This window comes from Chiroxiphia lanceolata, chromosome 6 (assembly GCF_009829145.1).
Source record: "Chiroxiphia lanceolata isolate bChiLan1 chromosome 6, bChiLan1.pri, whole genome shotgun sequence".
NCBI classification, from domain to species: domain Eukaryota; kingdom Metazoa; phylum Chordata; class Aves; order Passeriformes; family Pipridae; genus Chiroxiphia; species Chiroxiphia lanceolata.
Window position 1 is genome coordinate 27171094 of NC_045642.1, and position 14684 is coordinate 27185777.

The 14684-nt window shown below is 38.1% G+C and overlaps 1 protein-coding gene across 1 annotated transcript in view; it reads right to left on the bottom strand.

The window, feature by feature from the left end:
* Positions 1–14458, bottom strand: part of SPTBN5 (spectrin beta, non-erythrocytic 5) — a 94350-nt gene extending 79892 nt beyond the window's left edge. Inside the window, exons 1-10 of the mRNA XM_032689746.1 lie at positions 14348–14458; positions 11653–11820; positions 11014–11133; positions 10069–10226; positions 9019–9247; positions 5452–6083; positions 4330–4468; positions 2697–2929; positions 2106–2259; positions 1012–1212 (exon numbers count right to left, since the gene is read on the bottom strand). Of these exons, the coding sequence (XP_032545637.1) occupies positions 1012–1212; positions 2106–2259; positions 2697–2929; positions 4330–4468; positions 5452–6083; positions 9019–9247; positions 10069–10226; positions 11014–11133; positions 11653–11820; positions 14348–14458 (2145 nt within the window). The remainder of the gene's footprint in view (positions 1–1011; positions 1213–2105; positions 2260–2696; positions 2930–4329; positions 4469–5451; positions 6084–9018; positions 9248–10068; positions 10227–11013; positions 11134–11652; positions 11821–14347) is intronic.
* Between the last annotated feature and the right edge of the window lie 226 nt (positions 14459–14684).

The window sequence follows — 14684 nt, forward strand, 5'->3', positions numbered from 1 at the left end:
ACTTCATGCTTGTATCACAGATAATTCACAGAAACACAGTGAATAAAGAGATTCAAAGATTGCCTATATAGCTCTTTAAAAGCTCCTAACTAGCTAAAATTTCATGGTGCATAATAGTGGCAGTAAAAGAAGCCCACAATGTATGATGTTAGTAGGTACTATGTAAATATCTACTGCTTAGATATTTTCTAAATGTTTAAGGAACAAACAATGAACTTAGTCTACAACAGAAGTTTTCCAGAATTTGCAGTCTGCCTGGCTATGGTTGTAAAAACTGAGAACAAGCTTTTGAGATATAGAATAAAGGTATAAGAGAAAAAAAAAAAAAAAAAAGAAAATCCATAGTAGTGAAGAACAAATACAGAAGAACTAAAGCACCATAGTGGTGTTAAACTTACTAAACAGAAGAGAGAATTTAGACTTTCTCAAGGACAAAGCTGTTCAATTTTGTTCAAGCATTTCATGGAAACAACAGACTGAACAAAAACCTTAGGAAAGGGAAATTGGGAAAAGAAAAAAGGGGACCTGAGATAATGTGATGTGATTTAAGAATGCTGCTTTTTAAGAGTTCTTTATTTGCAGATATTTGAACGCTTGCAGGAGTAAAATCATAGGTCAGAATGGCAGTGTCAAACATTTGACAGGCTTTGTGAAGTTCATAGTCAACTTAAGTTTTACAACATGTTACTTCTGTTGTTGGTTTTTGGAGTTCTTTTTTTCATGTGAGGAAAATGTCACACAGCTACCCCAATCCCATTCTCTAAAAAGACTCTGCATCAGCACTATCATGTGAGTTATTTCCACTAGCATTTTCACCTTTAGAGCAACTCCCAGCTGCTCAAATCTCCTGCCTGGCTGGCTTGCAAGAGGATTGAGACTTCACTGCCACTTCACTGCCTTTGAAGACCAACATCTGAAGGGTTTTCTGCCATGCCCTCCATGTGGAGGCATTGGGCAGAACTGAGCCACATCCATGTCCCCCATACACACATCACAGCAGAGCCCTCTTACCTGTTTGATGAGAGCTGCTGCCTGCAGGCGGCTTTTGCGATCAGCCACCTCATTTTGGAGCTGCTGCCACAGCTTCTGGAGGTTGTCTGTCTGCCTCAGAATGTCATCCTGGCGAGCAGGGTTCTTTTGGCTGAGCTCCCAGCCCCTCCTCATCACATTTGCACATATGGCTCTGTGGGAATTGCACTCTGCTTCAAGAGCCTAGCACAAGGATGGGAAACATGTCAGCATAACTCATTCCCCACCAGTGAGAGAAAAGAGGGGGTCCTACTCTGCTACTGTAATGCATATATTTCCTAGAGCCCCATGTCTTATTCATGCCTAAGACATTTCCCTTAGCTCCCTGAGATGATTGCCCCTCTGCTCCCCACACTGTTCTACTTCTTGCCTTTGATCTGAAGCTTGTTATGCAGTCTTCTCTGAATAAGATACTTGTCATCCACCAATTCAGCTGTCTCATGCTTTCCAGAAGGAACAAATACACAAACAGATGCACACAAATGTATATTAAAATAACAGAAGAGGCTCCTGTTTCTGTTATCATATGAAAGTTCTCAAGCCCACAGGTCTCTTCACTTGTTCACAGTGATTCTTTGCCATAAGAAGGCACTAGCTCATATAGCTAAACTTTTGATATTAAGCCACAGCAAGGTCTGGGGCAACAGATTTGTAAGGTCATACAATGTTATTCGTTCTGCCTACTGATATCTGTCTTCTTTTCACCATCTCTCTCTTTCCCCACATCTCTCTTGGCCAGGAAAGGAGGGTGAGAAAAACAAAAATTAGCAACCTTTTGTTTTCTCCCCATCAAAAGTTAGCTAATATGAAGCTCAGTGTCTTCACTAGAAGCCCCACTTCTAAGTCCAGTAGGAAGCATATTCTTCCTCTACAGTTTCTTTCCCCTTTTGGGGAAAAAATCCCTACACTATACATTTTTTAAAAATTCCAAACACTGGTCATGACACTTGAGATAAGGAGCGGTTTGACAGCTTTTTTTAAGTGAACTGAACTGTAACTGACTGAACTGAAGGACATTGATGTTCTAAAGTCTTGCTTTAATACAAAGACAAGGCACCACCAGCAAAGTAAGATACCTTGTTCTTCTGAATAGAGGCTGTAATCTGGCTGACATCTTTCCCTAATGTTGTAGTTCTTGCTAGCTTCCATTTCTCAGAGACCCACAATTCCTCCTCTTTGCAGTCACGGAAGAATTCAAAGAGCTTCAAAGCCTCTTCTAGCTGAGATTTTCTGAACCAAGGAAACAAACAGTGTATGTCAGTCAGAAGTAGGATTCCATGGAGACAATGGTAGCATAATCAAAGAAGAATTTAAAAATCAAAAATTTGAATGCCTTTAGTTCCTCTTTTTCATATATTAATTTATTCATGGAATAAGACAAAAGAAACAAAACTACATTTCCTTCTTTCTCTAGATGAAATAACTGCTTGCTAATCAGACTTCTCATAAAACAAGTTTTAACAAATGCTGAGAATGAAGTTATTCTTCATCTGTGAAAGTGAGTGATCCTTTCAGTCAATTGCAATCAAGACACTCAAGTTGCTTTTGTTCTGTCTTTATAAATGGAGAAATGAAAAAAATTCAAATGCTGGGAAGCTGTGCCCTCTGATTAAAGAATTGATTGGCCATCCTAATCAGGAAGAACAGAGACATAAGCATAGCCCTACCGTGACTTGCTCAGAGCTGTAAGGCTCTGATACAGCTGATGAAGCATCTGAACTTTTGCATAAAGCACTTCTGGTTTAATTGTGCTGTCCTTGCTGATTTCTGCTGTCCTCTGGGTGATATGTGTCAATCTACCACCATAGGAAGAGATCTGCGAGTCAATCAAGCTGTGATTCTGTAGCAAATCTACTACTTCCAGGAGCTGCTTACCACAATCCTGGGAATTCACTAGCACCTACAAAAAAAGTGAGAGCAAAAAAGGCATTGGTCGAGAGTGCATCCAGGGGCTTAGTACAAACAAATCAGTTGAAAGATTCCTGTTGACTCTCATAGCTTCTAAGTGTCCAAGAATACCAGTTGGGTAAAGCTAAAAAGCTGCCTATTTAGAGGAATTATACTTTTCTTTCAATTTCACAAGCTAATGGCAACAATCCAGAACTTCTATCTAATGCAGTGCAAGTAATGGTCTCTTCAAATAAACTTCTGTTTTAGTACCTAATTTACTATTTTTTATTAAGGACTCAAGGTCTCAGAATTTGTGGGAGTGATGAATATCCCTTTCCTATATACCCGTTTGTAGGTAGATTGATTTACAATCTGTATTTTGAGAATTTTACAATATCCCATTTTATGGTATGTTCTAACTGCTGTGTTCTTTTATTTAAGGAACCTAATTGCCTATCTAAATAATGAAAATTAGTACTTCACAGTATTTAATTGGTGGCTGATGAAGGTACCAAGTGCTTACAAGTCAATTCTCCTTCTAACTGTATCAACAGATACAATCATCAATCCTATTGTAGGATACTATCTTTCCTTATCAATCTTCTCCCACATGCTCAGGCTATCATGGTTCCAGCAACACTATTACCATTAGGTGTTCTTTGCTTACTAACACTAGGAGAGAAAGATTTATAACTTGGAGACAGCTCTTATCTTTAGTTTGAAATTCACAACTTCATATAGCATGTTGGTTCTTTCAACTCGGGCACAAGGTAACCTGTAGTCATAAGGATTTTTCTGTCTTCAAGAACAAAGAATGGATATATACTCCCTGCCATTACAAAATCAAAATGATCCTGATTATTATTCATGCTAAAGAGAAGACTTTGTGCTCTGTCACTCTTGTAACAATTGGAAATTCTTGCTAAAAGCAAACTGTGCATTTACAGTGGAACTTTTCTTTCTCACAAGCGTATAAACCTGAAAGCCTGAGCTAGTTCTGATCTGTATAAACATTGGAGGTACTTCCAGAAGCTACTTCAGAAGAATTATATGGAATGGAAACAGAAGGTCATTTTATTCCACTTTTCCTTTTACATTTCTAAATTTAGATAAGATTATTTCCTGTCTTTATTTTACTATATTACTTGACCCTGCAGTGCACTCCCTGTAATACCATACCTGGCTTTCTGATTAGTGAGAGTCCCTATAGCAAAGCCTATTATTTTTTCATGTAGTTACCTGTGATGATGAACTGAAATGCACAGTCAGGCATCTAAGTAAAAATTGTGCATTTTTACATAGCTGATAGACTTATCTCCTCTTGGCACCACCCAGTCCCTGGAACATGGCAGTTTTTCCAGGGACACTGGCAGCAGTGCAAGTTGTGTGCTGGTGGAGAGAGCTCAGTACCTGCAGCTCTTTCAGCTCCTCTGTAATGGCATCAATGTCCCTTAGAAGGCCAAGAATTTCCTGCATTGTACCCAGGGATTGTTCTCGTCTCTGCAGCTGATCCAGGAGATCCTGCCATTGCTTTGAAATGGTTTTTTGCCTACAAAGGAAGAGAAAGAAATGACTGATTTGGACCAAACGGTCTGGACAGCACTGAAGGATTCTCAGTATTTGTAGCTTTAGAGGAGCTAAATGAACATGCACAACTCTTCGCACTAGTGTAAGAGAACAGGTCATGATCAGAAAACAGGTCAAAGCATTGTTGTTACAGGTATTTTGACTAGTGCATCAACTGTGATAGACTTCTTAAAATTTCGAAGTTTTTTTTATGGATGTTCATACCTGACATTCCCCATTGCTTTCATTTCATACAGTAGAAAGGCTTGGAAAAAAAGAAGTGGTGTTTAAATGGCTGCTTAAAGTAAAATATTAATCTAAATCATACCATGTTACAATCTGATCCCATAAAAAGTTTAAATTCCTCTTTTGTAACTGTTTTTCTTAGTTTTCCCATAGGTTTCTGATTTTGTCTGAACTTAGAAAAGCCTTGAAATACCACCAAATAAGTAATTTGTATGGCATTCTTAGACATTCACAAATCAGGCTATATAATAACCCCGGATAATAAGAGAAGTTATAATGTCTCAATATTTGCTCCAAAGTGGAGTCAATCTGAGAAGACTTTGTGCCTTAATCAATTTTTATCTCCTCAAACTATAGAATGAAAAAGAAATGTGTTGATATGGGGGAAAAAAAAGTACCTAAACGTTTTTGATGGAAGATAGAATATTTGATTGAAATTTTTATATATATTTTCATATATTAAAAAAAATCTTAAAATTATTTTTCACCCTAAATCAGTCTGAGAGTTTGATCATTCAAGGCAAAAATTAGAATTTTGAAGGAGATGAAACATTTGCCTTATCTGCTGAAACTATTCACAGATAGAAGAAATTCCTGCCAGTTCTACTCATAGGGGGCAGAGCTAAGATTTATAACTACAAATAATTTTTTTCCATGACACCACAGAATTTCAGCTAATTTTGACCTCCATCAACACACAGTCTCATGACTGTCACTCACTTCTTCAAGATTTGATCTTTGCTGTGAAAGTTCTCTTGGCTAATAACAGTGGCCATTTCATCCAAAGCTGCGAAGCGTTCCTTCCTGGGCAGTACATCTGCCACAATGGCTTCCAGCTTCTTACTGGCAGCCTCCATCCTGTCCACACTCTCTGGCCAGAAGTCCTGCTTCCCAATAACTTTCCTCATGTCTTCTAAGTAGGACTCACGCAGGGCTGCCTTCTTCAGGAACCTCTGCGCTAGCTGTTCCAGTCTTTCTAGCCTAAGCATCTCCTTTTGCAGTGCTTTTCCCCGGTTGTGCTCTGACTTTTCCAGTATGATCCAATGCTTTTCCACATCCTGCAGCATCTTCCCTTCTGGGGGCAAGTATGGTCGTTGGTTGTTGGCTCTCTGTTTGGTCCTGATGTTGAAGAGATGAGCTTCAATCATGCCCTTCTCTTGATATTTGGGGGGTTTCTCCACAGTGCGGAAGGTTTTGAAGTTGGCCATGAGCAACCACATTTCCTGAAGAGAGTTGGGAAAATGACGGTCATCCAGTTCCATCACCTTCTGTTTAATCCATTTCAGGAGGTCAGAGACCATCTGCTCATACAGAAGCTTCAAGTCATCTATCTCCTTCAGGAAGAACACAATCTGTGACGGGAATATAAAGTTACAAGCCACATAAGAAACAGAATGAAGCAAGGTTGGTGAACAGAAAGCAGCATCTTCAGCAGTCATCACATTTTTATACAGGTTTGGTGGTAGCTGTCACATCTGAGGCCAGATGAAATCATAGACTAGCCTTCCATGAAACGCAGGTAAATAAATATTATTTAATGTCTCATTTCAGTTTCTATTCAAGCAAACATTAGTTTTGGACTAAACAGCACGTAAGTGGAGACTGTCAGCGATTCCTATGTGGGCTGACCAGAAAGCAAGAATCCCAAACTGAGGGTTCACATTTTTTGTTTCTCAATAAAAAAACCCAGATTTTTTCCCCCCAGTTTTGTTGCTAAACCTAAACCAATTCTGTCCTAATATGCAATTACACCCTCTTAGCTTCAGCAGTTTAGGGTGTTAGGAAACCATCTGACAAGATCCTGGTTCTCCCACATGCACACAGTAGACTGTGGTCAAACAGCCCCTTCTCAATCTATCTCCTCTGTTGGAGCCGTTTCTCTTTATATAAATTATTAGAAAATGTATGGTGGCCCAACAGAGTCTGGTAAAGATGCTAACTCTGATTCAATACTAACTTTTCAAGTCCAGGACATTTATCTATTTCGTCTGTGGCCTGATCTAACTTTATTTCAAGTTCAGGTAAACACTGGAGCAAACATCTAGAATGAAATCCATAATGAAATAAAAAGCATTAGAGTGGAATTTCCACTATACATTTCTTTCCACTATACATTTTTTCCATCTTTGTATTTTTACTCCATATTATTTTTTTTTTCCTCATCCTAATTTAGTAACCCTCCTGCAGATGTCAGGTTTAATGCTGAATGATGTTGTCTGCCTCTATCATTTCGCTGAGTTTGCCTGCTCCAGCCAGGCAGATTAGTGAGGGAGATGGCACTGAGAAAAGACCCAGTCCTTCCAAGTGATAATCTGCTTTTACCTACCAGAAAGTGCACTTGGCAATGAATAAGGGTCACAGTGTAAGAGGAGTAAAATAGCACCAACCTTCAGTGCAGGAAAAGCAGCCCGTGACATCAGGGCTCCCTTCTGTATTTTCTGCCATTGTACCCAGTTCTCGCTGAAAGATCCTAGCAAATGCATGGTCACCTCACATGGGAGAGGGAAGGGAGATTTACCTCCCAGAGCTGTTTTTCTCTGCCAACCTGGTCACACACTTAGGTTGAACTCAAAGGCTTCCTTGACACATTCAGGCTTCCCTCCCAATCCTATTAGTAAATTCAGAGCTGCCTATTTGAGAGGACTAAGGACATGAAGAGATTAACATCTGTTTCCTTCTCCTTCTGAACCTTTGTGTGTATCAGAAATGCAGGAAGACAGGAATGCAATATTAGAGACAGGCTAAAAATAGGGAAGGAGGCAAAGAGAGAAAAAGAAGCAGATTAGTGGAGAGACAGAAAAGAAATAATAAATATAAATGGAAAAAACAGTGAAGCACAAAAAGAACTGAAAAAGGACAGAGTAAGAAAACTGTTTCTTCACATAATACAAAAGTTATGTCTTCCTTGCTCCTTATAGTTCCTCTAATACATGCTTGATGACTCAAGGACTATTTCAGGTTTATCAAAAGATAAATAGTGTCTCCTGGCCAATATCCAGTGACTCATGTAGACCAATCAGATCCTACTGCCCCTTCTCCTCACCGATGTCCAAACTTTGACTGAATTCCAAGTCCCGTTCTCATCTAATGTTTCTCTTCTGAGAATATTCTGTTCTAATACAGAGAATCATAGACTATCTTGAATTGGAAGGAAACTATAAGGACCATTGAGTCCAACTCCCTGCTCCTTGCAGGACTACTTAACACCAAACCATATGACAAAGAGCATTCTTCAGACACTCCTTGCACTCTAGCAGGCTTCATGCTGAGGGGAGCCATGTTATGGGATCATCTAATTCTTGCCCCAGACCACTTTTTCAGCTGACTAAACACTACTTTGCACCTTGTCACCACCAGGGAAGCCTTAGTCAGGGTTAGTGTGCCTCCTATTAAGAAATATATTCCCCCTCTCAACTGCACAGGCAGATCTCAGAATCCAGATGTTCACGGAGGACCCATCCTGGATGTGTAGGTTTCCTGCAGTCTATTTCTTTGTACTTTTGACAAAAACAGAATAGATTATTCTAGAGATAGAAGAAAAATTCTCTCTCAGGAAAGTGGTCTTCAGTAGAACAACTACAAAATTCCTTCAGTTTTCTATCAATAGGATGCAAGTATTTTCAATATAGCTCAGTATTGTATGTGAGGTAAATTGTATATGGAAACAAAGAAAAAAATTACCTTAGCTAAATTTAATACAATTTTAATAAAAAATATTAATAAAAATTTAGCCAATTTAGCTAGCAGTCTCTCATTTTTAGTGTTTTTAGTGGTGGTGGTGGTATTGAATTGTTGTGGTTTTGTTCAGTTTGTTTGGTCTGGGGTTTGTTTGTTGTTTGGTTTTTTTTTCCATTCTGTACCTCAGGAGTTAGAAAGAAAGGATGAGGACTTGGAAATAAAAATCCAAAGTAGTGTCATAGAATAGGGGATCATCTTTCCTATGAAATAAGAAAATTGTTGAGTAGGTCTGCTTTTGCTTAGCTGTGTAATCTTATCCCAAGATGATTGAGATCTGTATGCCTCAAACTGCCTTGAAGCCATATAAGTTCTTAAGCAGAAACTGTGAGGTCAAGAAGGGATTCATTTTTGGTGAGACAGTTGCAACCCCCTTAGGGATTGGAGAGTCTACAGGCACTTCTCAAGATACAACGTCTTTCAAATGTCTGTGCCATTTGATTGAGTTCAAATGATCCTGAAGGTGAGCTTGCACAGAACTCCCCACATCTCCAACTTAAATTTATCTTTACATTTTTAACTTTTAACTTATGAAGACAGCAATGCACTTACTTTGGTAAGTCGCTTCTGTATTGTCTGGCCTTGTTTCAGTCTGGAGAAGTAGTGGTAATAGAGTGACACATAAGTCATGATGGATCTCTCATCTGGATAGGGCACAGCCACATCCTCAGCATCAAGGAGTTTGCTGATTCCAAGCTCTTTCTCAGCAACATCAAAGGCATTGTTCAGGTTTTTAATGGGCTGGTCCTGCCTCAGTGAGCTATAGTGGATAAGATCAGGCCTGGGCAAGGAGAAGAACAGGACATGGAGGGGAAGAAAGATTTATGTTTGTTATAAGTTCTTTCCAATCATAAACTATAAACTGTTTATTAGACTAAGGAATGTGAGATTAACACTGAAATTACTTTGACCCTGAACTTCATTCAAGAGCATTGCCCCTTTCCTACATAAGGAAAGAAAATTGCCCTTTATGAAATTGAAGTACCACTCCCAGCAAATCTCTGCTCTTCACTTATTTATCCTCCTCAGTGATGTGTGAAAACCAAAGCCCACTGGAGGGGCAGTTCTGAATAGGGAGGTGACTCCCACCTTGGGAAGTTAAAGAATCCCACTGTGGCATCCTGTATAAGAAGTAGCAGAACAGTTAATGGACAAAGAAATGTTCAAGATTCTCTCATAGGTAGTTTCTCTCTCCTGCTTTGGGCTGTTTTCTTCACACTTCTTCAAAGGGACAGAGAAGGGAGAAAGAACGAGACTGAGAAGTTGCTTGCTCTGTTACAATTGAACCAGAAGGTATACATGCTCACAAAGTTCATACGCTAAAACCAGTCCCTAAAAGAGTAACTTTAGAAAAAGAGCATTGTTCAGACATGTGATATTCCCTTGGAAATTCACTGTTATGCCCAACTAAAGGAACAACGAAGCAGGACTTTTTGGTCCTCCCTTTCTTAGAGAGAGAATACCCATCTAAGAAAGAGTCTTTAGTGAGAAAGGGTAGAGAGAATTTGACAGTTTCTTGACAAAAACTTGTAATTCATACCCTAGAACAACTTGTGCCAGAGCAATGAGCAATTCTATCTGAACTGATCCATCAGATCTTACCTGTGAGCATGTATGAGTGCATTGAAGGCCAGCCCATCACTCCAACTTCTGGAGAAGTCCTTCACATTTACATTGGAATAGCTGGCGGTTTTATGCTGACACCAGAGTAGTAAGGCTTCGTTGGCAAACAGAACATCAGCTCTGCCTCCAAATTCTTCCTATTAAGAGAAATTGGCTTGAAAGATATATGGAAGTAGCATCAGTGAGTTTACACTTAGGTTCACGAAGATTGCTTCGTGTTACTTTTGTCCTATTTACAAATCTGCTCAAAGTCATAACCTGCAGACTGTATCTGACATAAACGTAGAAAGATTTAAGGTGAAAATAGAAGTTTTATACTAAAATAAAAACAAATTGAATGAACTCAGAGATTATAAAGTGAAATGTGGTTGTTAAAAAGCTTTTAAAATTTTCTCTTCTTTAAGGTTTGCAGAAATCAGGTGGAAAACAAAGCTCAGTTTGTGAAGTAGGACTCAAAAAACCAAAATATGATGCATTCAGGTCTAATGTGAGAAACTGTTAACTTTGATTTCATGATACCTTCATAGATTCTTATTTTTCAGGTACTTAGACTACAAGTTAAATAATTTTAAAAAGCATATACTTCTTCAGAGAAGAAAAGGATGCAGCATGCAACTCAAATCTAGAGAGAATTGTTGACAGAGAAACACTTTCTGAAGTCAAAAGTCAATAAAAAAATCAGTAGAAGAACATGAATATCCTATCTATCTCCACGTTACTGTGTTCAATCTCTTTGCAAAACTATGAAGTGGAAGTGCATTCAATCGCTATTAGAAATTGCTGGATGAGTAACTCGATAATATTATAAGACCTGCATGATCAAAGCAATAAGGAAACATTATGAAAGTGGTCCTCGCTGGCCCGAAACTCTACAAAGTCTCTGAAATGCTCTGATCAGACAAAAAGACAAAGATACAGTTTTACCTTATCAAGTTTGATAGATGAAATCTGAAATCTAAGTATGATGATCCAGATAAGTCCTAGGATTAAGGTTCTGTCACCATCTACGATATTCTCAGGACCAATCACTTTTACTTGTACCTGCTAATAAACCAATATCTGTTCAGCATAATAACACTCATGTCCAGTGCTCAGTGTAACAAACTGTTATTGAAAAGGGTGTTCAGGTGTTTTCTTAAGGAAACAGGTTTTATGTTTATGTCTCTTCATTGGTCCACAGACCTGCAAAATTCCCATGTTCACATCCTAGCCATCATGTGCACCAAGGATGAGTTTCAGCAAAAGCCTGGGAAAAGGATGGTGGTCTCAAAGATTTAAAGTTCCTATACGTGTTTTGAAAACTGGTGGTTAAGGAGAGGAAAGAAACAGAATTCAATGCTCCTTTCTTCCAAAAAAGAGGGACATTAGCTGTTTATAAATGATGTTACTCAAATAATAAAGAAATTCAAATCTGATGAGGTATTTTTTTCCTTTTAATAAGACCCCTATCTTCAAAGAATATCTTATTGTTTATTAAAGGGGGAAACTATAATGAACATAATACTATATTTACTTAGTAACATCCATAAACTGTAGTGATCTCTAATATCAATATTAACTTACCTTGGATTTCAGAAATGAGATGGCTTTGCTGTTGTTCTCTAAAAAATGCACTCTCATAGTTCCCCGGCTTGGTTTGGGCAAAACTTCTCCCGAGAGCAGCTCCAGGAGTTTCATGAGAGAGATGCCATCTTTCAAGTCTGTGTAAATATCTTCTAACTCAACCTTCACCTGTGAAGAGCAGTCAGACAACACAGATTCTGGCTTAATGACTGGCACACAGAACCCTCTATTTCTAAAAATAAACAAATAACACTTTCTTGCTGTTTCACTGAGTCTTCTGTACGACAGTGCATACATGCAAGGAGTGGTGAATCTTAATTCAGAAAAGAAATCAATTTATGAAAGTAGGCTGAAGTAAAAAAAGCAGCAACAACCCAACAAAAACACAAACCCACAACTGAGCAAATAAAGAAAAAAAGCATGAGATTTTGAAAAATAAAAACATCCGAGCATTTCCAAAATCTAACATTTTGGAAGCGCTGACATTTTTTATTTCAGTTCAAATTAATATTTTCATTGTTTTATTCTGAGCAATGCATTTCATTTAAAAATTGGGCTGATGATCCCATTCAATGACTTGATTTTTACTCCATAGTTTCAACAAAATTTGTCACATCCTGCTTAGACCTGTGCTACCACCTGGAGTCTCCATACTTTTTGCCAGAGTCTAACACTAAGTGAAAGATTAAGATCTTCTACAAAAATGTGTTTCATTGCTGCCAGTAGTGAGGTCACCCAGTGCTTAGGTGATACAACATGACATAGTGTGTACTCTGACCGAACAAGAACTTGCCTTGGGTGTTTCCTTTTGGCCTTATGCCATTTGCCATCTAGAAGTGACATTAAAATCATACCACACACCTAACAGTAATTTACTGTGATTCTGGACTTTTGGTAAATAATCATTTTGTCTTCAGGGAAAAAAAAACTAAAGTAGTATATTTTTTAATTCAGAGAATACTTACATGTTAGGGGGAAAACAGGACAGATAACAGACATGTGCTTTTTAATTCCTGATCAAACATTAATCAGTTTAGGAGATCTTTTCTCCAGGGAAAGAAGAAAACACTGAAAGTGTAAAGTAGAAGCAACTCAGAGGGTCTTGAAGTCTGTACTGTGTGTGGAACAAGAATTTACAACTTTATCTGAGTGATTATCTCCACAAACCCCCTCCCTGCTTAGTTGCCAGCTTTGGGTTTTTGCATATTAAACAAACTTAAAATTCTGCCTATGGTATATTACAATAAAAAAAGTTAAAGTTTTTTTATTCTGTGACACTTCTATAAATGAATAACAGTTCCATTTAAACTTGTAAAGAGACAAACTTCATATATCTGTTTTATGCCTCACTCAGCAGTAGTTTTAATAGTTTTGTTGCATCATCCTTCTCATAAAGATACGAGTCACACATTGCTTAACAAATTCAATCTAATAGCATTCTTAGTGCTAAAGCAGTCAACAATATAACTCGGAACACTGCAGTGTCCCGTAGTATGATCCAATCACGTTACAGTGTGTATTGGAAAGCTGAGACTACATTGCCAGGAAGACCTAGATAAGCTCTCAGTGTCTGCACGTCTCTTACCATATATGGTTTGGAAAGCTCTCTCAGGCTTTTACCCCCATGCTTTTATGATACATGAACAAGTACATTGCAGGAAGTTAAGACTGATATTTTAATCTTTGAACTTGAAGGCATTTTTAAAATGAGAAATTATCTATGGATAAACAGAAGTAATTTCCGACACCATAAAAACCTAACTTTCTGCAGGTGGCAAAATCAAAATGTGTTTTGCATTTGTTTTCTCCAGTTAAGAAAAATAAGTTTGAGTTTATTTTGCTCTGCAGTTGCCATTGTACTAATCACAAATTTAAAACATTACACTGAAAAAACTCCATCTAGTACTGAAACACTATATAATAGTGATGAGTTAGAATAGGCCCAAGAGGCCTGGTCCCACCTGGTGTCCTCAAGGTCCATTTTCATGACTATCATCTACAGTCTGTAGAAAAGAAAATTTGGTTTGGATGATGTCATTCCCTACTGTGCCACAGCTACATCATTTGTACTTTGAAATGAGCTTATCTGCAGTAGGTCTGGAGACTTGGAATATGTTGGAGTTACCTTGCACACCCAAATAGCCTGCACACTAATTCTGAAGATTTTTGGAAGTCTGAGAGTTACTGAAAACAAACTGGTCTGTACTTGCATGGCAGTATATCTGAAACTGCTAGAATTAAAGCTACTCTTTCAGAGCTATTGAGCAGCAGTTCAAGCTGAACTGATCAGGAAAAGCAGAAATTTTATTTTTTGACCAGGAAATTAAGAATTGAGCATTGTTTGAGGAAACGCAAACATTTGCAGATACTTAACAGGAAAAAGAAACAAATAAGGAGCTTCCTCTGAGAGGATCACCAATATACAATGGACATCACATTATGATAGGTTTATACATTCTACAAAAATGAATCTTGATTTTAGAGAAGACTGTTAACATAAACAATGGAGACAGATGTGAGGTAAAAGACACAGGCTGTAGGACTCCAGTTAGTCAAAGCTTTCCTTGCTTGCCTATATGTATAGTGCCAACACTCAAGAAAAAACAAATGTTAAAAAAAACATAAAAAAGAATACAGTGGGTGAAATAAAATGAAAACAAACCCAAAGAATCGTCAGATTGAAGGAGTTACCTACATTATTCCTGGAGAAGACATTGTTAATCCAGTTGGTAAAGGTTTTCTTTTGCATGGACATACGCTGCTCCTGCAGCTTTTTGATATGATCTTTTTCATATTCGGTACCCATGGTCATCTAGGAAGTCAGAAACCTCAGTGGCGTGCTGAGTGATGAAGAGATCTACCAGGACACCTACAAAAAACAGTCACACACCCAGTGTATATAGGAAATCCAGCACCAACAGGCATAGGATTCAATACCACACCCAGTAGAATACTTTAGTTTCCTTCTGCTTGTACTTTGCACTTTAATGTCACTACCTTTATTCTTAACTTACTTGCATTCACACTTTTAA